This window comes from Oenanthe melanoleuca, chromosome 27 (genome assembly GCF_029582105.1).
Source record: "Oenanthe melanoleuca isolate GR-GAL-2019-014 chromosome 27, OMel1.0, whole genome shotgun sequence".
NCBI classification, from domain to species: domain Eukaryota; kingdom Metazoa; phylum Chordata; class Aves; order Passeriformes; family Muscicapidae; genus Oenanthe; species Oenanthe melanoleuca.
Genome location: NC_079360.1, coordinates 3,553,367 through 3,575,448, shown reverse-complemented (window position 1 = coordinate 3,575,448; position 22,082 = coordinate 3,553,367). Strand labels below are relative to the sequence as shown.

General features: G+C 46.1%; 2 protein-coding genes across 2 annotated transcripts; both read right to left on the bottom strand.

Moving 5' to 3' along the window:
- Positions 1-2,299: 2,299 nt before the first annotated feature.
- On the bottom strand, positions 2,300-7,202 carry LOC130263995 (keratin, type I cytoskeletal 19-like). The gene is given in 9 exon segments (XM_056511874.1): positions 2,300-2,567; positions 3,071-3,099; positions 3,803-4,023; positions 4,125-4,250; positions 4,383-4,544; positions 4,787-4,943; positions 5,269-5,351; positions 6,679-7,081; positions 7,083-7,202. Coding segments are annotated over 9 exon segments (1,236 nt in total). The 5' UTR covers positions 7,118-7,202; the 3' UTR covers positions 2,300-2,547.
- An 8,133-nt stretch (positions 7,203-15,335) lies between these two features.
- LOC130263988 (keratin, type I cytoskeletal 16-like) lies at positions 15,336-19,168 on the bottom strand. Its single transcript, XM_056511862.1, has 8 exons — positions 18,725-19,168; positions 17,848-17,930; positions 17,544-17,700; positions 17,191-17,352; positions 16,904-17,029; positions 16,588-16,814; positions 15,953-16,044; positions 15,336-15,642 (listed from the first exon to the last, which is right to left on the bottom strand). Exons 1-8 carry the CDS (start codon positions 19,166-19,168, stop codon positions 15,623-15,625), a joined length of 1,311 nt encoding a protein of 436 aa, XP_056367837.1. The 3' UTR covers positions 15,336-15,622.
- Positions 19,169-22,082: the final 2,914 nt, after the last annotated feature.

The following is a 22,082-nucleotide window of genomic DNA, read 5'->3' as shown; positions in this document are numbered from 1 at the left end:
TGGTGAAACACACTTTGTTGCTTTCTAACATGTCCCCAGGCATCACGCTGGATCAGTGTCAGATGAACACTTACAAGAACCAGCTAGATAAAAGCTGGTTGTTTCTGTTGAATATTTGGAAACAAAATACATCAAGCAGCCAATGCAGATCATGCCCCATAACATAATTTAGGCAATAATTTCTACAGTATTTTCTCCTTACAGGCTCTACAAGGAAATAGAAGCCTATCACCTGCTGAAGAAAATAAAAAAATAAGGCTCTTTCAAGCTTATGCCTTTATTCTGGTCTCACTACCTTTGTTCAGAAATTCTTTATTCAATGTCTTGACACACAGACTTGTCCTTTGCACAGTCTCAGCTTTATACCTGTGGTACCTGAACTCCTTGGTTGTCATCTTCCACAGAGCTTTCCTGGAAGACATTCCCTGACATGCCTGTGCTGCACCAACCCTTTTGTTACCTCTGCTGTGGGATTAACGGAGCTGACACACTCCAGCCCCTCCTCTCAGGACAGCAAGTTCCAGTCAAGCAGCAGCTTGTTTGTCATCTCAGTGATCACTCTATGAGTGATAAAACCATCATTCAGAGGAGACATGACATACCTTTAGAAAATACATTTTTTTTCCTGAACCAGACTCTAAAATTATAGTGTCTGAATGATTTATATCAAACATTTCACCAGAAATCCTTCATTGCCTTAAAGATACAGGACAAAATCGATAAAATTATAAAATAAAATTAAAACTAAGCTGTAAAAAATAGAATTCAGGATTTTTATAGCTTGCATTTTTGAAGCATGAGAATTTCTTGTCAGATGTGCACATTCGCAGCTGGACAATACCAGAAATGTGCAGCAGTGAGCTCCCACCCTGACTGGTTTTGTCACAAGAAATTGCTCTCAGGGAATGGGATTTGTTAAGATTAAAAAACAAACCTGGAGCTGTTTGTTCTTTCATGTAGGGAGGTTTCCAGGTTTGGGTGTTGTGGGGAATAGGTTTTGTACAAAGCATGTGTTAATGTGTCTGAACTCAGCAACTGCCTGTGCTGAACACACGAGATCTTCTCCTGGCTACTCCAGAAGTGAACCCCACAGAAATGGGTGAGCTCCCTGGATTCCCTGCACCCCATGTCCTCTTGGGCCACTGTTCCTTCTGATTCTGCCCATCTTTCCCCCTCTTCTACCTATCTTGTCCCTTTCTCTGTGTCTTACTTTTTTTGGCTGTTTTTCTCTCCTGTCACAGTTTTCCCCTGTCAAAGTGAAGCCACTGCTTAGTGCCACCATGCTTCATTCCAGAGGCTGAGCTGGGATTGTCGCTGTCAGAAGTGACAGCTGATGTTGAAAGGTCACCTGAGTCACTGCTGAACCAAACCCAACACCAGCACCTTTGGATTGGAGAGGATTGCCCCACCTTGAGAGAGGAGGTCCAGAGCCTTTGGGTGCTCCAAGCCAAGCAAACACTCCATTAATCAGTTGTGAACATCTAGTTGTGAGCAAGGGAACATGGACATTCCCAGGGCCAAGGAGAGAAGTGCTGAAGGATTTTATGATGTCTCCCTGAAATACAGACTGCAAACTGTTCCACTCTGGAGGGGAGCAGTGTTGGGGTACTTTCAGTCTGGACATATCCCTGTTTTCATTCCCCCCCATCTGGGGTGCAAACTGTGCCTCTGGTAACAGCAGGAGCTGGGAAGGTGCTGGTTGGGCTGGAGCCATGGTTTGCTTTTGGCACAGTCCCTGGAAAGTTTCCTTGGCTGTCAGTTTGGGGAGAGATGGTAGGAAATAAAGTCAGTGATTTCTGGGTGTTGGAACTAAAAGTGATTCTACTTGGAATTTCAGCTAGGATAATTATCCTTGCAATGGCATGAGGGGTAAGGGGGCTTAAATTGGTGCTAAAGGTTTGTAAGCTCTGTGTGAATGGGGAATGGAAGTGAAGAATTCTCCGGACTGTGGCTCACCCCTGTGAGCTCCTGCAGGAATTATCTATGAGCCAGCATTTTGCTTTGTGTTTTACCCTATGAAACATCTCTCCAGAGCCACTTCCCATCCCACTGCCCCTGCTCTGCAGAGTGCACAGCACTGAAGTGAGAAACCCAGGTCACTCCTGTGTTCCCCAGCGAGGGGCTGGGTTTGCTGCTGCCTCTGTTCCAAGCTCCTGCCAGCAAGAGGAGCCAGCAAGAATCAGGATGGAGCCCAAGCTCCCCACACTGTGAACACTCTCAGGGAGGCTGGCTGGCTAATTCCTGCCTGAGTAAAGCCAAACTTCAGTGAAATATCACAATAACTCCAAAGAAGCAAAGATTGCAAGAATATAATCTTTATTTGAGTAGATACAGCAATTCAGTACATGCAAAACCTAGAAATAATTGCAAAGCTGACCCAATTTGCATCTTAATCATCACTAAATGAATGAATCTGCCTAAACTTTGTGTGGCCAAGAACCTTCCATGTTTCAGCAGTCATTTCCAGCAGTTCAGAGTGATTTCTCCATCTCAATCCACATGTGTTGTCTGCTTTTTCTCAGTTTGCAGTTGACCTCTGAAGGACCTTCAGTGCTTGTCTCTTTTATCTGCAGTAACATGGGGAGAAAGAACAGCAGTTATTTAACCCAGCTCACACAGACCACTCTGTGATGGGTGCTGAGTTTGGCTTGGGGCTCATCTCTCATTCCCTTCTCTCAGAACTTTTCCTCTCCACCGCCTGGATTTGACTCATCCCTTTTATGACACCGCTGACCTCTAACAGCTCAAGGCAGGTTTTACTGGCATGTTCCTGCAATTCCCCTTAGCTGGCCAAGCTTCAATTCCCGTGTCCTTTCATCTAGGGAAATGATTAAGTGTTTTGTGCTTTACTTAGCATTTACTCTAGCAGAGTCTGAGATGTTTTTCTGATAACTGATATCTTTTAATTGCTATTTTTTTTTCCATTCTAACCAGAGACATAATTTGTAATTTATTTTTTTTTTTTTTTGTGTGACAAATTGTGCAGACCCTGGTCTCTAGAACAGACACAAGTACCAGTTATGTGTATTTTAGAAAATAAAATTTCTCCTGAAAGAGAAAGGATTCTTACCGGCAGTTCCCGAAAGAGAGCCAAACATCCTGTGGAACAGAGAGAAAAATTGAAAGGAGAGTTAATACATCAAATGCTGCATGAGATGAGGATGGGTGACAGCAAATTGTCTATCAATCAGGTACACTGTGTGCAGTCAGGGAAGAGATGCCCATCTCTGCTCTCCTTCTTAGCATAGGACAGGGAGTTGTTGTAGGAAATGCATTTTTAAACTGCATTGGGAAAAGACATTCTGGAAAAGAAGTAACAGAGGAAACCAAAACCTTTCAACCCTGCCTCGTTTTTTTCCTCCTTGAGGCTGTATGAGATGAAATAGAGCTGTGTCACTCAGTGATTGCCTTCACTTCTCTACCCAGATTTCCTCCCACACTGTTGGGTAAAGGTTCTCTGCCTGGTAACAGGGAGTTTATGGGAATTTGGTATTAGATTTTATATTCTGTAAAACATTATTAACTGCACTTTTCCTGACTTTGATGCAGCTGATCACTTCAACTGTTAGTTGCAATTAATCTACTGTGCTGCTTGTCAGTTCCCTTCCTCTTTAGAAACTCTTTGAGGTCTCACTTCATGTAAATGGCAACTGTAACATTTCTAGCTCCACCATGGACCAGAAAAATTAGTTTGATCAAAACTGTAGAACTCCAGGAGCATTTAGTTGTGTTTACCAAGGTGCTGCAGCAAATTAGCACCATGACATGGTCAGCTTTAGGAGGCCAAACAAAAGATTCTTACTGGGACTCCTGGCCTTCCAGGAGCTGTCGGTACGTAGTGATCTCTTGCTCCAGCCGAGTTTTGATATCCATGAGGATCTTGTACTCGGTGTTCTGGCGCTCCATGTCAGTTCGGAGCTCAGCCAGCTGTGCCTCGATGCTGCCAACCAGCCCCTGGATCTGCGCCAGCTGTGCCCCGTAACGCGCTTCCGTGTCGGCCAAGGTGCCTTCCAGCGCCGCTTTCTGCCGGGAAACCACACACAGGAGGGGTTGCTGCCAGTGCAGGACTCTGAACAGGGCCCTTTTCAGTGGGGGGGTGTCAGGAAATGCAGACTGTGACCTACCATGCTGAGCTGGGACTGCAGCTCGATCTCCAGCCCTTGCAGGGTGCGTCTCAGGTCGGTGACCTCGGACTTGCTGCTCTGCAGCTGTTCGGTGTTAACAGCGACCTCACGGTTCAGCTCTTCAGTCTGAGACAGGGAAAACACAATGTGAGAAATGTGGGGGACCTAAGGCTGTCACAGCACTTTTCTATGTGTTTTAATAGTTGTTTCTTTTACGGATTTTTTGGTCAGTGTTTGTACAATATGGAGGGGTTTTACCTTGCTGTGGAACCAGGCCTCAGCATCCTTCCTGTTCTTGTCAGCCATGTTTTCATACTGCTCCCTCATATCTGCCAGGATCTTGGCCAGGTCAATGCCTGGAGCAGAGTCCAGTTCAACGCTCACTTGACCGGCTACTTGCCCTCTCAGGGCACTCAGCTCCTGTGGGGAATGGCAGAGGAGACAAAAGAGGTACAATTGTAAACTGAAAACATTATGAACCTTCTGTCCTTTCTTCAAGGGCTAAAGCTGACTGATTCCCCTGAGGTACTGGCAGGAGGGATCCCAGTCTACACAGAAATATTTTCCTCACTGTTGGAGAGCCCAGGGCAATCTTGAGGGACTCCACATCTCCACAGGCTGTTTTTCTAGTGCCACTTTCAAACATATTTCTTGGGGTTTACCTCCTCGTGGTTTTTCTTTAGGTAGGCCAGTTCCTCCTTTAGTCCTTCAATCTGCAGCTCCAGGTCGGCTCTGGACAGGGTCAGCTCGTCCAGGACGCGGCGCAGGCCGTTGATGTCGGCCTCCACACCCATGCGCAGACCTTGCTCAGTCTCAAACCTTAAAAAAGGCAAAACAAACCAGTTCAGCTTCACTGATTAATCACAAGAAACACAGTATGAATGTATCTGGGTTTGTAGGATTTATGGTGTAGTAAATGTCATCGAGCATTAAACCTTTCTTCACATATTTCACATTATGCAAAATTTTCAGTGTGCAGATGGTGCTCTTAGCAAAGACAGGAAGGGTTCGACTGCATGCACAGGATCAAACCAATATTTATACAGGGGTTTTAGGGGCATTCCATTCCTGCTTCACTGCCCTGTGGCTCAACAAGGATTTTTGCCCTACTCATGAGATCTTTTCCCTCTCAGGAATTACTCACTTGGTTTTGAAGTCGTCAGCAGCCAGCCTGGCATTGTCAATCTGCAGCACAATCCTGGCGTTATCAATGGTGGCATCAAGGATCTGCAAACAATGAGAGCTCATTACTGAGGCTGAAACAACTGTTATCAGCTTCCCTCTTGTGCAGATAAGAGTGAAGAGTCTATTACATCTGCAGCTACAGCAAATAGAGGTGTAGGGAAGGATCAGTGATCTACAGCAACAGTCACACAGATTTATCATGTAGTTCTGCCAGGATTCTGTTTTGGACACATCCTTGTGTCTGCTGTATGAAGTGGCTTTAGGTAGAAGTTCCACAGTGAGAAAAAACTATGTGCTGGCTGAGAGGGAGAGGACTTTGAGAGACCATCTTTATTTCCTAGAATACTCAGGATAGTGTTTATTGATTCTTTTAATGCATCATTAAAGCCTCTGAAGGAAATTTTATTTAGAAGGAATCTGTTCAGTTTTACCTAGAAAGCATATCTTCTATGCCTGCCACTTCTAAAACTCAAAAGATCATCCACAAACCACTTGCATGGTTTCTTACTGCTAACTAATGGGAGCAAAAGAAAGGAGTGGAAAGAATACTAACAGAAGGAAATCCCATTGCCAGTTCTGCCATCAGCAGAGCTCAGATTTTAAATCAGGAACGAATGTGGATGGGTTGCAGCAAGGAGAAGCAACCTGCGTGGGAGCGGTCATGAACTCCAGGCTGAACTCAGAAAACTAAACCTCAAGTTTTCTTTCATTTATTTACATAGTTAATCAGCTACTCCCTGTGTTATGCAGGGTGTGTATCACCTCAGCAATCTGTTATCAGGTACCCAAAGGCTCCTGGGGCAAATCCTGCATTTATATATGGGATTGATTACTTCATGTCTGCTGCTTCCTTTTTTCCTTCGCCAAATGTTTCCCTTCACTTAATTCCAAGGTTAAGTATGGGAAATGTGAAAAAGAAATTACTCTAAACCCATTTTTATTTTCATTGTTAAAGCAGTGTGCCTCGGCCTCTGAGGGTTTTCAAGCTCTCTGGCAGGTGAGAGGCTGCAGAGACACTGCTTGGCTCTCATTACGTATCAGTTTATATATGGTCATATGTGTGTACATGACTAGCATGTGTATATGTATGTGCATAAACATATGCTTTGTTAAATTATCAGACTTCAGCACTCGGGCATCCCCCACTGCCTGGTTTGTACCTCCTCTTGGCTATCATTTAAAAGAGTAGGTAATTCCATACTGATGTTGACTTTGTCCCCTCACCCATTCCTTGCATTCACATCTCACCTTCCTCTCCTACCCATGACCTGCGATGCTTTCTAGGGGCTCCCTAAGGAACTTCTAGGGTTTTCATGCTTCCTTTGTAAGTGGAAATCAAAGATGATCTTTGATAAATATTAACACATACCTTGTCCCGAAGGTCCTCAATAGTCTTGAAATAAGGACTGTAGTCCCGAGCTGGGCTCGGCCCTTGTTTTTGGTACCAGTTTCGGATTTTGGTTTCAAGGTCAGAGTTTGCCTCTTCGAGCGCACGCACTTTCTCCAGGTAGGAGGCCAGGCGATCGTTCAGGCTTTGCATGGTGGCCTTTTCATTTCCCGAGAGGAGCCCATCGCCGCCCAGGCCACCCCCATAGCTGAAGCTGCTGCTGAAGCTGCTTCCACCATAGCCCCCCCCCAGGCCGCTTCCCAGGCCAGAGGAGACAAACCTGGCAGAGGACACGGACACACCTCTGCCACCAGACCCGCCGTGGATGCTGGGGGCCCTGAAGCTGCCGCTGTAGCGGAGGGAGGAGGCGCCGGGCCCCCCCCACGGAGGAGCTGGTTTGCCTGAAGCTGTAACTGGCCATGGGGAGGAAGAGCAGGGACCTGAGCTAAGCTGCACCTCAGCGGCTCCTGATCCCGGGGCAGGAGAGTGCCCTGCTCCCCACCGCACCGCTTTTATGCCGCTGACAATGGGAGTTGTCTCCAGAATGTGTTATCTGAGACCCATGGAATTTATCAGCCCTGAGCCTCCTGCCAACACGGCGGTTCCCCTATTGGTCAGCGGCTCGCCGTGGGCTGATTCCTCCCGGTACCTCCGCACGCGGGGCGCCATCCCCTCCCCCGGACCGCTTGAAGCTAAAGGTGGGATTTGGAGGAGGCGCCTCCCGACCGAGGGGAATTTTCCTAAACCTGGTTAGAGTTTACCGACATGTGAACAAAGGGCTTAGGAGCGCACCCACTGCGGCCAGCGCCGCGGCCAGAGCGGAGTCACACAAAGCCTTGTTTTAACAGTGATTCAGCCTGATAACAGAGCCTGTACGAGCCCCAGTGGTGAACAGTGTGTGTGGACCTTCACGTTCCCACCCCTCTGCATTCCCCTTGAGAAATTCTTTCAGAAAGGAAGCTTTCACTCTTTCTGTCTTTAATCTCGGTTCCATTTGGGCTAACAGAGAAAGTGCTGTGTCTGAGAGTCTGGTTTTCTACAGACACAAGAATCTTTCTGGAACAGCCGTGGCTGTATCTGTAGCAGAGAGAAGCAATGACATCCCTGAGTACCTGGGGAGTGAGATGAAACAAGTGTCTGATTACACATTGAGTCCTTTGATTGCTACTGAAAGAGAGAAGCAAAGAGAAGAAACATAATTACTTAGTCTTCTGGTCTTGGAGAGTCATGAAAATGTTATTTCTAAAATTTTCAGATCCTCTATTATCCAAGATGGATTTCAAAAGCTTTTGTTCCTGTGAACTCCTCCCTGAGCATCTCTAACACACAAGGGGATCCTCAGAGCTTTTGTTCCATTCTCTTTCTTCCTCATTCCCCCTAAATTCTGTGGAACTCCTCAGAAGTGTATTGGAGAAAGAGGAAGTTCTGGCCTGGCAGCACTTGCAGCTCTTGGGACCAGCCAGGCCTTTTTACACCAATGAAAAATGCTCCAGGTGTTTCAGGCTACACAATGAGCTGCACCCCCTGTGTACAGAGGTGTCAAACTGTGGGGCGAATTCAGGGAGGGAAACAGCAAACAGTGAATGGGAGGCCTGCCAAGGCACCTGTATCAGCAGGCAATGAGGAGGCCGTATCAGAGGAGGAATTCTGCAGTGACTCAGGTGTGGAATATATCACTGGATACACACAGGATATGTGCCATGCTTGGGGACACCACAGCAGAGCTCCTTCCTCTCTGTACACACCTGTGCCTTCCACAGCTCTCCATCCTGCACTGGAACACTGCAGCCTTTCCTCACAGCCCCAGGGACGCTCCTGCTGCCAGAGACACACCAGTTCCTTCTGGAGACCTGAATGTCCTGTTCAGCCCTGGGTGGGACAAACCTGCCCAGCCAGTAACTGCTCCAAGGGCTGTGAGCAGGTGGAATAGTGTGTCAGGAGGTGACTGAGACAGCAGCTGCAGAACAGTTATTTTTTTATTAAAGTCCTTACTTAGATCGTAAAGAGCATCAGTGCATGTGCTTTTCTTCACTGAACAGAAAAGCAAGAAGCTGAAAGGAGAATAAATAGCAATGTGTTCTTTTTGAGATCTGTCTCCTGGTGCAAGGAGAGATGACCATCTCTCCCTCCAGGTACTCGTTCAGCATTCCCTGGACTCCCATATCAGGACCTCAACGTAGTGTACTTCTGGGTTTTGCAAAATAAAAAGTGCATCTGTCATGCTGCATGATATTTTATGATCCAGCTCATGAAAATTGGGATCTGGAAGGCTTCTGGATGCCCTCTGCAATATCTGGAGTAAAAGCAGCAATCACTGTCAGAATATTGATCAGGTACTGCAGGCAGGTCAGGTTTGCATGAGCTTACAGGGAAGAATCTCCCAAAGAATGGACTGCAATTCTTAGTGGCAGTTTGGAAGTACAGCTGCAAGTGTCAGAAGAAAGGCTTGGGACAGACAGTCAAGTGGATTAATCTGATTTATAACACCAAATACAGCATAAGCCTCTAGTACCAGATCAATCCCTCACACAGCATTTTTGCTAAGACTTAATTCTAAATATTTTAACTTTCCATTTGCTCTACCTTAATGGTTGCATGTGTTTGTTTTGTAGGGACTCCCTTACAGTGAGAATGTGTACGTAAATGCTTGGAAAAGCCTTCAGTGTGGCAAGCTGCAGAAGGTGCTGTTAGCATTCAGTGTAGGTTTCTTTTTCTCCCAGTACTATAATTTATGGTAGGGTCAGCTTTTTCCCAATAAGGAATGGTCAGCACAGGGAATTTCCCTTATCTCTACCTTATCAGAGGGGAAGGGAGACACATTTTTTCAAGCAAAGTCATCCAGTCACGCCCAAGCTCCTGGCTGAGACCTGGTTCTGCTTTACCTTTATCTTCTCTGCCTTGCCAGTCTCTGCTGCTTTATAAAATCATTCATATTGTTTCAGGGTAGCTTTATTCATTGTCCTGTGAAGCCTTTTTTTCTTGCCCTTGAGGGTACTGGTATATCCTTCTGTCTTTTCACATCCTACTGAATTTGCTTCCAGGGATAGCTAATGCAATTACACTTTAATGAACTTGCTGAACATTTTAACCAACTTTGTTAGTGCCTGCAGTTCCATGGTTGCATCTATGGATGAATGAGCAAAGCCAATCTATTATTCTGGATTTACTTTTTAAATTTTTAACTGTTTGTCCTTTCTGGTAATTCTTCCTTTCTGCCTTTGCTTCCATCAATGAAAATGTGCTGCTTTTTCATGTGCACATTTTTAGTCTCCATTCTCTTGCTCATATGAACTTTGTCCACCCTCCCAACCAATCATGTCACAGACACTCTTAAAATTATAACTTGGAATGTTTTTCTCCCCTTTTGAAGATCAGAGGCATTAAATATTTGCAGCTTTTTAATTCAAGCACAAAATTTTCTATTTTTTATTTTTAACTTCCTTGTGGGAAGAACCAGTGACAACAAGCTCTGATCTGCAGCTGATAGCAAGGTAACTGCAGTTATGGTTTGCCCAAGATACCTTTCTTGGCTGTCTGGCTTTTACAACCCATCATAAATCTTTTTTTTTTTTTTTTTTTTTTTTTAATCCTCACAAACCTGGCAGTGCCATATATTGACTGAATGTGCCAACAGATTGTGAGACAAGAATGTAGCTGTGCTGAAGAGACAGGCCCCAGCACATGCACACACAGCTGTGAGTGGCTGGAGAAGAGGGTTGGGAAGAGCAGAGCAACACTGGAATTTGCTCAAAATTGCTATTTTTGCAAAGTAGAAGGATTGTGGTGAAGGGAATGCATAGTTTCTGAACTGAAAGCAGTGAGAAATAAGATTGTGTAAGGGTTCTGTGTTATCAGAAATTGTGAGAGTAAGGCACAGGACAAGACATCTCTGTCCAGGGCTCTGGTTTGTTCATGGCAGGACAGAAATGATGGATCTGAGCTGAACTGGAATGATTCCTGCCCAAGCTGCTGCAGTGCTATTGGGGCACAGAATTTAATTTCTCAATGATTGCTATGTTTATAGAAGATTTGAACAGATTGGTATGAGGAAAATACATAAAAGATCCTCCTGAAGAGCTCAAATACTTAACTGGGAGCAGTGTAAATATTTCACAAATCCTTGAAACTGGCTGTGGTGTGGAAATGCTCCATTATTGTCCCTGTTTCCCTAGAAACATAACTAGCTTTAAACTCCTGACTCCTCCATTCCAGAACTTTAATGATAAAGCAAATCAGAGAGTAAAGTACCTGAGACAGGAAAATAAGCCAGATTTTCTTATCTTGTGATTAAAGATTGTGTGGGAAGGAGGGCTCAGTTGGGGCACCAAGCCCTAGGGAGTGCAAATCGACTCACTGGATGTACTTTCACACTTCCTTTAGCCTGTTATCTGGCTGGTAAATCTCAGCAAGGTATGATTGGGCTGGAAACTATTATTTGAGAGTCAAACAGCCAACTGACAGGAGGATGTGTTCCAAAAGTCAGGTTTCTGCAGGCAGCAGCAAAGGCAGCCCAGGCACCTGTGCCAAAGCCCAAGGGACTGAACCTGCCCCAGGCTGCGGGAGAGGTGGCTGTTGGACACTTGCCATGATTCTGCTGAGGGAGGAGCCCTGGGGCTATCCACAGGGATCTTCCCATACACCACATGGAAAATTCCTGCCCAAAAAGAAATCCTACATTTGGGAGGGACACAGAGTAGATGGGGCTCATAGCACAGAGCTGAGCTGTTTTATTCTGTTCCTGTCTGTAAAACATTTGTATGTCTATTATTTGTATCTATGTGTTCTTATATGTACATGCATATACTTGTATTTATAGACTTGTAGATTATTATTTCTCTTGTTAATTTTGTAAGAATATATTCTGATCATAGGGGTAAGTCACAGCTTCAGTAAGGGCAGAGATTTGACTGTGCAAGCCTTAAACGTTAGTTTAAACATTAGTTCAAACATTAGTTCTGGATCTAATTAGAAAACAAGGAGCTCTCTTAATACCCTCCTGGTGGATCCTTGTATTTGGGCTTTCCTGATCTTACCAGTGGTTTCATACTCAGTTTTTCTTGACAGGAATTCTCAGACCCTGAAGATATCTGGTTAGGCTCAGTGAGAAAATCCAACTGTTGCTCTATGAGGGCAAGCCCTGCAGTCTCTGGTTTGTGGAGCTGCTGCCAGGGAGGTGTTTTTAACACATGGTTCTCATGGCAACTCTCAGCCCATGGAAACTCCTTTGGAGCCCTGGTTCTGGCTGCCCTGGCTGGTCACACAACTTTGAGGGAACAAAAGGGGATTTCTCACTACGTTGGACAGTTTGTGCCACTTTCATAAAGGACTGTGTTCCCCTGTTTGTGTGTACCAGGCAAGTCCCTTCCCAGGCAGTCCTGACTGTTACCTTAACTAAGAGCCATGGTTTGCCACCAGATTCTAACACCCATATTCAGCTTTAAATCTTCCTTTGATTAAAAACAGGTTTGTGCCAACTGTGTTTTGGGCAGCTCACCACCAGCAAAGCAAGTGACAGAAGTGCTTTCTGAGTGCCTTTTCATGCTTTCCTAGTGGATTCAGCTTTAATAACGGATGAAATCTGGTGACATGATTTCTAACAGCATTATCTGTTATATTATCTGTTATATATATGTTATATTGTTGGAATTTGTTAAAAATCTTTGTGTGTGTGTGAGCACTGTGAGGCTTATGCAAACCCTTATAGGAACTTCTGGGTACAGCTGTGATTTTAAATAGCCTGACATCAGGTTGTGGGAAAGAACTGAGCTAAGATTGGGAATGTTGTCAGAAAAGGTTGATTAGTGAGGCTGTGGGTGCCTTTGATGGCAGCCTGTGCATGTTGCCAGGGCTGGGAGCACAGGTGTGTGCCAGGAAAGGTGTTCCCTGGAGCCAGGCTTGGCGGAGCCGCGGGAGCGTGGGCTCCCACACTCAGCTATTAGCAGTAATTGCAGCCAGCAGAAACCTCTCTTCAGGCACTACCACAGCAGCTCTGAGAGTCAGCTCCATGTGCCTGAGACTACGTGTTCGCTGTCACTTGTCCTTTATCGTGCAATCATGGAATGCTCGGGGGGAAGGGACCTCAGAGCTCTCACCCTCTGCCACAGGCAGGGACACCTCCCACTAGAACAGGTTGATCCGAGCCCCTCCAGCCAGGCTGTGAACACTTCCAGGGATAAAGCAGCCACAGTGTGGAAGCACTTAAAGAAATCTCAAGGTTTGTTGGGATTAGCACTCCAAAGTGTTATATATGATGTGAAACCTAACAGAAATTTTTACAGAGAGAAAGGATTTTCCTGCATGATTTCTCATACTTAACTTGGCTGCTGCTATTTTTGATGGCTGTGGTGGGCTGGTAAATGGCAGAAATATCACAGGAGCAGCTTCCTCTGCTCTCTCTCATTGTTACAGGCTCAATGAGTCAGAGTTTCTTTTCTCATCCCTTGCGTTGGTGGTGGGCCAAGAGGGAAATCTGCCTTGTCACCTCCGTGGTTCTATTTCCTTGTAGCCAGGAGTGGCAGAGGCTGGCAGGACTGTGCACACAGGCACCAGGAGTAGCAGTGGCTGCTGTACCTGTGCATACCTGACCGCTGCCCTCGCAGACGGAAGCATTGCTGCGGCTCTGAGCCCTGCAGGTGTGCCAGAATCCTCATCCAGAGTGAAGCCCCTCGGAGAGCCCAGTGCACTGAATGCTGGTTCTTGTCTTGAATTCCTCTCCATACAGCCATTTCACCCTCTTATCTTCACCAAACCTCCTGAAAATGTTGTATTATCCCTCTGGGGGTGATTAATTTCCAGAAATGAGCCATAAACCGCGGGAATTTGGGGCCTTGGGAAGCGGGAGCAGCACAGAGCGCCCCCTGCAGGTTCCGCTGCTAAGCACAGCCATCGCATCCAAGAAATGAAATAAAAACAAAAAAGTGCCGATTTTCGTATTAATGAATCTGCTCTTTCCTTCTACAAACCGTATCCCAGGCCTTATTAATTAATTAATTAAATTTTGAGAGTGTTTGGAGCAGTTTGATAGCAAATTCTACTTGTTATTTCCTTAATTGCCATCAGAGGACGCTGGGGAGCCAACCCGAATAGAGGGACCACAGATAAATCCTGGTAAATAAATGGTCTGTCACCCACAGATAAATCCTGTCCCTGGTACGGAGCTGTAGGACGTGCCAGTGGAGCAGGATGAGGCTCAACCACAGCATTCCCTCATCCTGGGACTGCAAGTGTGTCCCACCTAAAAGAGAGCAGCAGGGAAGCAGGGGACTCGGGAATGTTCCCAACACAGAGACTAGAGCACGAATGGCTCCTTTCTGTGATTACAGACATTCTTCCTGGTTAAACTGTGCCTAGAGAAAGTATTTGATCCCAAAGTCCATTAAAGCTGGCTGGTGCTGAGGGGTTTTGATAGTCAGCGTTGGTTGATAGGGGAGATAAAGGAGTCTCTGTTACTTGCACAGAGCAGAAGAGTCCTGTTGTGACTCCAAGGAGAGGCAGATTTGCTTTGACTTTACAAACTTTTGTTTCCCACGGAAATAGTTTCTCTGACTCATCCCTTTCCCGCTGTGCTGAGAATTCAGCTTGGTTTGTAACATGGAACGGTTTTGATGCATTTTAAAAGAATACCTTGTTATCAAAAACGATGATGTTCTACCTGTCCTGACTCTCTTTGCACACCGAAGTGTAAGTGTAAAGCTGCGTGACAGGATAAGAAATGTCGGTGGTTTAGGAGGTGTTCGGGGAACAATGAAGCCTCTGAGACCCACCCAGGGTCTGGGACAGGGCGGCAGTGCAGTCACTCCCCTGCTATGTGGCCGACCCTGTTCAGCAGCTTCCTCAGCCCTGCAAACCAAACACTGAAATGCAGATTTCTAAGTTTGAAATGACTGAGATATTTCACCCGTTTTCTTCCTCTGTTGAGCCCAAATGAGCCGAGTGTGGTACATGAAGTGGGGCAGGTTTAGTAACAAAGCTTGAACCTTGCCTGCACCGTGCCGTTCTCCACCCAGAGTTCCACACAGCATGGAGCTGGGAATGAGCCTATGGAGCAAGGGAACACACTCCTCCATGTGGAACTTTCAAATAAAAGACTTGAGTTCAGGTTCTCCAGCATGGCAGGAGGAATAATCCCAACAACTGAATGTTGGTTAGTAGAACTTTCATACTCCTCACTCATTTCCTGATCGAACCCTTTGCTTTAATTGAACAAAATTAGGTAGAGCTCTCACCCAGAATCTGGGAAAAGGCTGCCTGGATAGGATTGACTTCTTGTTCAGGAGCTCTAAGGAAAGTTGTTTTGATTTGACAAAATTTTAATGAAATTTTGGGGTTAATTAATCCTGATTTTTCACTTCAGCTGCTGAATTGGCAAATCAACTACTTGCAACATATGCTGTGAAAAAGGCGTTCCCCCACCCCTCTCTTCCCCGTAGGTGTCACCCTTGAGTTTAATAACCATGGATGTGATTATTCATCTCCAGGATTTTATCCAGTCATCATATGATTTAGGATTCACATATTTCTTTGGAGCCATGTTGCAGAATTCATGCAACCTTAATTTCTTTGTGCAACTGACTTGTTACACCTAAATGTAAACAGAATATTAGTACACCAAATAGACTGCTGGACACAGAGTTTTCTTTGCATTGCAGAAAGGTAAAGCTTTATTCAAGGGATTGTTGTTCAGTAGAGAACCAAGTGCACTGAGTGAAAGCACAGTGATCACAATGATGGACAGTGTGAAAAGGGAGGAGTAGATAGTTTTATGAAAAGCCTAGTAATTATTAATTTAGATTTCATGAGTAGCATTTGGAGAGCAGTGTGTGCAGGGGTAGGTCACAGTGTGTGTGGGTGCTGCAGTACTGCTGGGGCCAGGCTGCTCCCACGGCACTGGGAACTGCACCAGGGAACCCAACACGTCGGAGCTGTCTTAGCACACTCTTGACTGTCCTGTGGAAAGAAAGAAGAAACCATTGCTCTGATAGGGAAAGCAAGAGTCTCTTTACAGCACTGACATTTCAGACCCATCCACTATTTAAATATCCATTTGTTAGCAAAAGCATGGGAAAGGAGGTTAAACTGTCTCTGGAATTGGAGCCAAACCACTTTGAAATTAAGAGCTTTGATATTGAATAGTTTAATCCCTGCTGCAATTGCAGATGTGGAAGCCATAGCACAAGGTTGGTATTAACAGGGAAAGGGATGAAACACAAAATGTGGAAGCCATAAATTTGGATGCTCTTTGGAAGATGTTTCTTACCTGCCTTGTCACTAGATTGACCATGACAGTAGGAACTAGAAGAGTAAGAGTGGGAGGACGTTCCTCCTCCTTGGAGAGCTCCTTGAGATGATCTGAAAAAGGAAAGAAGTTTTAATGAAGGTAACAGTAAATACATTCTGACATCATGTGCAGTGCATGTAACAGCTCAGCTTTTCCTGGATCTTGCAAATATATTTTTATATATGTTTTTTCATTTCATTCCCTTCAGCTGTATTTTATTAGAAAATTGTAAAAGACAGAGACAGCAAGAGACTGTTGCAGTATAATTCTTGTACTCTCACAGTCCAGCTGTGCTTGTTTGTCTGCTGACAGAAGGAACTTCATTACAGTTTGGTTTGGCACAGTGATTCTTCTCATGGAATTCACTCTGCACAGGCAGGTCAAAAGGAACTGATTAACTCAAAACCTGTCAGTAACAATCTGTTTCCCTTGGTGTTTGATGTGCTTAGGAAGTTTTTGATAGACACATTTCAATGGAGGTGCCTTGGAAAAAAGTTGATGAATTTAGATTTCAGCTATAGACAAGTAAAATATCCTGCTCTGTCTTCCATGAGTGCCAAGAGAGAAAAGCATAGGATACAATTTGTGCCATTATTTGCAAATAGAGAACATACACAAGATCCTGCTGCCCCTCCTGCAGCAGGGCCCGGTACTGCTGGATCTCCTGCTCCAGGCGCATCTTGATGCCCAGGAGCATCTTGTACTCCTGGCTCTGACCCTCCATCTCACAGCGGATGCTGCCCAGCTCCTCCTCCACAGAGTTGACCTGTGCCTGGATTTGTTGGAGCATGCGGCCATAGCGAGACTCAGTTTCTGCCAGGGAGTTTTCCAGAGAGCTTTTCTAAAAGGCAAACACAGAGTTGAGGAGCAGAGTTCCCCGGCTCCCTGCCCGTGCCAGGGAGGGAAGGGCCGCAGATGCTGCCCACGTACCGTGCTGAGCTGAGCCTGCAGCTCGATCTCCAGGTTCTGCATCTCGCGCCTCAGCTCGCTGAGCTGGTGGCTGCTGGTCTGGATGTCCTGGCTGCTGGAAGTGACCTGCTGATTGACTTCTTGGATCTGCAGAGTCAAAACCCAGAGACACTTTCTGAGCCACAGGGAGCAGATTTGCTGAGTGAGTACTCACATCTCCAGGGAGCCTCTCCCTTTCAGCCAGCCCTGGGACCAGGGTGTCTGGGCTGTCCCTGCACAGGAGATCCACTCTGGGCATTGCTACGTACCTTGACCTCATACCACTGCTCCACCTCCCTGCGGTTCTTCTCAATGATCTGCTCATATTCATCTCTCAGGTCATTCAGGATCTTTGTCAAGTCTTCTCCAGGAGCAGCATTGACCTCCACGCTCACATCGCCACCAGTTTGGGACTGGAGCTGCCTCATTTCCTGTAGGGAGTCCAGAGAGAGACACAAGAGCACACACAGGTCATTTGTTGGGCTGGGAAAAAGCAGCACCATGGTACAAAGGAACGACAATCCCATGGCATCAGGTAAAACTGACTTGCTATGTGATGGTGGGAACTGTGAAGAATTGATGGATTATGTCTCTGGCTGTGCTATTTATCATTGGATTGTACCTCCTCATGGTTTCTCTTCAGAGCAATCAGCTCATCCTTCAAGGACTCCAGCTCGGATTCCAGTGAAGACCGAGTGGTAGTGAGACCATCCAGGATGTTTCTCAGGCCATTGATGTCAGACTCCACGGTCTGACGGATGACCAGCTCATTCTCATACCTGTACAGAGGAAAGCATTGCAAATTCATTTCATTACAGTGTGTAGGCTTGATCATTCCACTTTAGACAGGGCTTCATACACCCACATTGATGAGTCTCATAAAATTTGTGAGACAAAAGAGGCAAGGTTCACAGGGAGGTACTCACTTCATTCGGAAGTCATCGGCAGTCATCTTGCTGTTATCGATGTCCAGAATCATTCTGTTGTTGTCCACAGTGGCAGAAATAATCTGCAAAAGGGGAAGGTGGACAGGAGTCTTTCATTGTCTAGATTTCCATGATGAGCAGAAAGAAGATACAAAGGTTTGGCAGAGTGTTACTGCTGGACTTGGAATTGTTTCATGGAGTAGTTTAGGAGCCACAGAAAGTTCCTGAATTGCCATGCCACAGGGACTGGTGTGTGCAAGGTTTTGGCTTTCCAAAGATTTTGATGAAAGGGTGTAATCATGGGGGAAAGAACAGAAGAACATTTATGTTGGGAAATGGTCAACGCCCATGGGGTTCTGCACTCTGGGTGTAGGAGGCAGTGTGGGCTTTGCCCCGATGCTGTAAGTGATCCCTTTATGAAAAACACTGATTGTAAGGGAAGACCTCAGTCCTTCCACTGGTGTCTGTAGTAGTGTGGAAGGACAAAGGGAGCTCAGATCCTGCCAGCCAGGTGCTTTGGCTTTGCTCTCCATGCAGCTGATGTGGGTGGGAGCAGGGGAAGCACTGCAGAGCACACAGGGCTGGTTTGGAGGCACCTGCACAGCGTGGGATGTCCATTGTGCGAGCCAGCGTGTCTGTGGCTGCTGCAGCTCCCGGTGCCTCGGGCTGGGCCCTGGTGCCCCTGGGCTGCTCTGGGGCTTTGCTCACCCAGGGGATGGGAGTGCAGCTCTGCACGTTTGTGCCTGCAGCACCACCAGCACGGTAGAGCCGAGTGCTGGGGACGAGGGAGGAGGAAGAAGAAAACAAGAAGGAGGAAGGGCTTGCAGGAGAGGAGAGCATGTGCGAGATGGAGCCACGTGTGCCGGGAGGATCGTACCTGATTTTGGAGTTGCTCGATGGTCTGGTAGTAGGAGCTGTAGTCCTTGGAAACGCTGGGAGCTTGTTTCCTGTACCACTCGCGGATGTGGTGCTCGAGCTGAGCGTTCTCCTCCTCCAGCCTTCGCACCTTCTCCAGGTAAGAGGCCAGGCGGTCGTTGAGGTTCTGCATGGTGACCTTCTCATTGCCGCTGAGCAGCAGGTCCCCCCCGGGGCCGCAGCTGCCCGCGAAGCCCCCGCCGAAGCCCCCGGCCAGGCCGCCCATGCTCAGGCCGCCGCCGTAGCCCCCGCACGCTGCCCCGCCGTAGCCGCCGCCGATCACGGAGGACGCGTAGCGCCGGCAGGACACGGAGGAGCTGCGGCCGCTGCTGCCGCCGCAGGCGCCGCCAGCTCCTCCTCCGCTCCGGTACGAGGTGCTGGATGTTCTCTTGATGCTGCAGCTCATGGTGAAGAAGGGATCAGCTCTCCGGCCCCAGATGCAAAGCTCTGCTCAGCGAGATACAGGCAATCGAAGTGCTGCGGGCCGTGCTTGCTGCTGGCTATTTATACCTGCCCGGGTGGGTGTCACCTGCCAGGCAGTCCAGCTTCCCATGGCCTTTGCCAGCCATAGTGCTCATGCCGAAAGTGATGTGCTAAGGGGAATTTCTTTTGGGGCTTGGGACAGCCCTCCCCCCAGGTCTTGTGTTTGCATGCTGATTCACACCAAGCCTGCGCTATAATTTCGGGTGGGTGGCTGTGAGTTAGATTTTGTTGGAGATAGTTTGTTGCTGGCTACTTACTGAGTGAGGCTCATTTTAATAGTTGTTCTTTGTTCTTTGGAGTAATTTTCTTCTGTCCTGAAAACAGGTGGTGAAAGCACCACCTAATCATTCTGCATTAGTTTCAGATTTGGAGAAGTATGAACTCAGGCACCCTTTGCGTGAGGCTGATTCAAATTGGCCTGTGGAACTGCCACTTCTGAAAACAGAAGTTCTAAGAATTTTGGGTTTAGGTCAAAATCCAGAGTTTAGGTTTAGAATTTCTTTTTCCTAGAAAAGAAAGCTCAGTGTGGGCACTGTCAGAGTATGCAGTAGTAAATCACAGGGGAATGAGCCTAACAGCAGTAATGTTATTTCTGTTCTCACCAAACTCTGGTGGTATCACTTCCAGGAAATCCTCCTGTCTCATGAGCATGCAATGATGCCATTTTAAATTTGTGAGTGTTAAACATTTCTGTGCAAATTTCTAATCACTCAGAGGTTATCTTAATCTGAAATATGTACGTGACATCTGTATGGCTGTGTTGGCTGTATCCTGGGAAAGAAAGGATTTGGCTTGGCCAGATGGAGGTTGAGATTGTTATCAGCTGGCTCTTGAGGAAGGAGGTAGCAGGGCTGTTTGAAATACAGAACAATCCTGCTGTCCATGTAGAAAAGGGAACAGTCTGGATTTGAGTGTGTTTGGGCTGGACACTAAGGGGAAATTTTTAACTATGGGAGACAGAAGGATCTTGAAGAGTTTCCATTGCAAGAGCTGTGGATGGAAGAGAGATTTTCAAGTCTGATCTCTTGCAATTGATGTTGAGGATTTTATCCTTGTATGACAGAGGTGAGTGTGATGACCCTCTAGATCTCCCTTACCTTCAGTCTTTTTTCTCTTGGTGCTGAACAACTGCACCATTTCTGTAAGGGGACAGATTGTGATAAGCCCTTCTTTAGAAAGGAAATTTTGCCTTTAAATAACTTCTGGAAAATGTGAATTTTAAGCCTGAAAGACAAGGGGACTCATTATGTGAGGGCTGAACTTTGATGGGAATCCAGCTCTACTTGAAAGTTATAATTTACCCATTCGTTTTGTTATTGGTTTCTCCAGTTATGCAGTTACTTACACACACCCTGCAGTTGTGGCTCAAGCAGGATTTTTTTTCTTAGCCACGATGATTATGAGATCCATAAAAGCTACTAATGTGTGTTATGGCTGACTGAAGAATCATGAAAAACCATTCACCCTCTTTCTTGACACACCACCACCCCCATATCACAGATAATGTAATCCTTTGATCTGCATAATTATGATTGTTGTTTTATTGGTAGCTCTCTAATTATCCACACGTCAGAACCAGGTGTTTTGCATATGTTATGGAGACTGAGTCATCATTATTAAAAAATAAAAATTATTTTCTCACAGGGTGTGATTCCTTAGTCATATTTTCCTCTTTAGATTGTTGAAATGCACTTTTATTCTCCCCTATGAGATGTTTATTGCTCATTGGCATCAGTGCCAGAGGTGTTGATTTTATATCTCCTTCTCAGCATCATTGCATCACAATACCTGACCTAACAATTTTTGACATTTCCCAATGCTTTAATTTCATACTATCACCAGGTGCCTTTTCTCTTTCTATTCCTCTCTTCCTTTTTTGAATCCTTTCTGCCATAGTTGCATCCCAACTATTCAATCTCTAGACTTTCTGTTCTGTAACTTGGGGCTATTTCCTTGTCTCCATGTGCATTTCTGGCCACTGTCCTGTGTACAAGGCTTTTGGCCTGAGTTGGCTGTTGTGGGTGAGTTTGGACCTGCTGATTTACTTCACAAGCCAGAAGAGCCAAGACTGTTCAGGAGCCATTTCCTCTCATAGTCCTTGTGATGACAGAAGGAGGTCAGGCATGTTCTGCTGTGGAAGAGGTTGAGGCTCCTCAGCCATTCAAAGGTTCTGCAAGAGCTTTGAAATCACATCTTCCCCTGGCAGAACTTTTGCTCATAGTGCACCCCATGGACCTCTGCAAGTCAGAAGTTTGTTTGCAGTAGGAGTTCTGCTGGGAGTTCTTTCCCAGTGCTCTTTACTCACTGGTGAAGTTGGATGCTGAGCTACAAACAGATACTCCAAGTTGGCAGAAGAACCAAAAGCAGCCTGTGGTTTCCACAGAGGCTGTGATGCCATTACTGGATGATTGTCTTCAGTCACACGAGAGGGAGAGGACAATCCTAGATACAATTACTGGTAATTAATTCTCCAGTAAATGAGTCAAATGTGGTCTTGGTAAGAAGAGTGCTACTCCCAAGAGTTTAGTCAGGAGCTCCATTTGCACATTCCTCATCCATCATCCGTTGTCCTGCAGCATGGCTCAGCCTGTGCATTTGTGCAGTCCAATCAGAGCTGTAGGATTTACACAGCCCCCATTATGGGCTCATCTTTCTCTTATGTCTCTCCATGGGGTGGGCTCTTAAACTTACATATGTACAGACCTACAGAAAATCCTATTGAATGTGAGCTATTTTAATTCTGTGGTTGATTTAAATCATTAGTCATAGTCCTTCCTACCTAAATTTTCAAGAGACTTCCCAAGGGAAATTAAGCTCTTCCAGCAGAGAGATCCTTT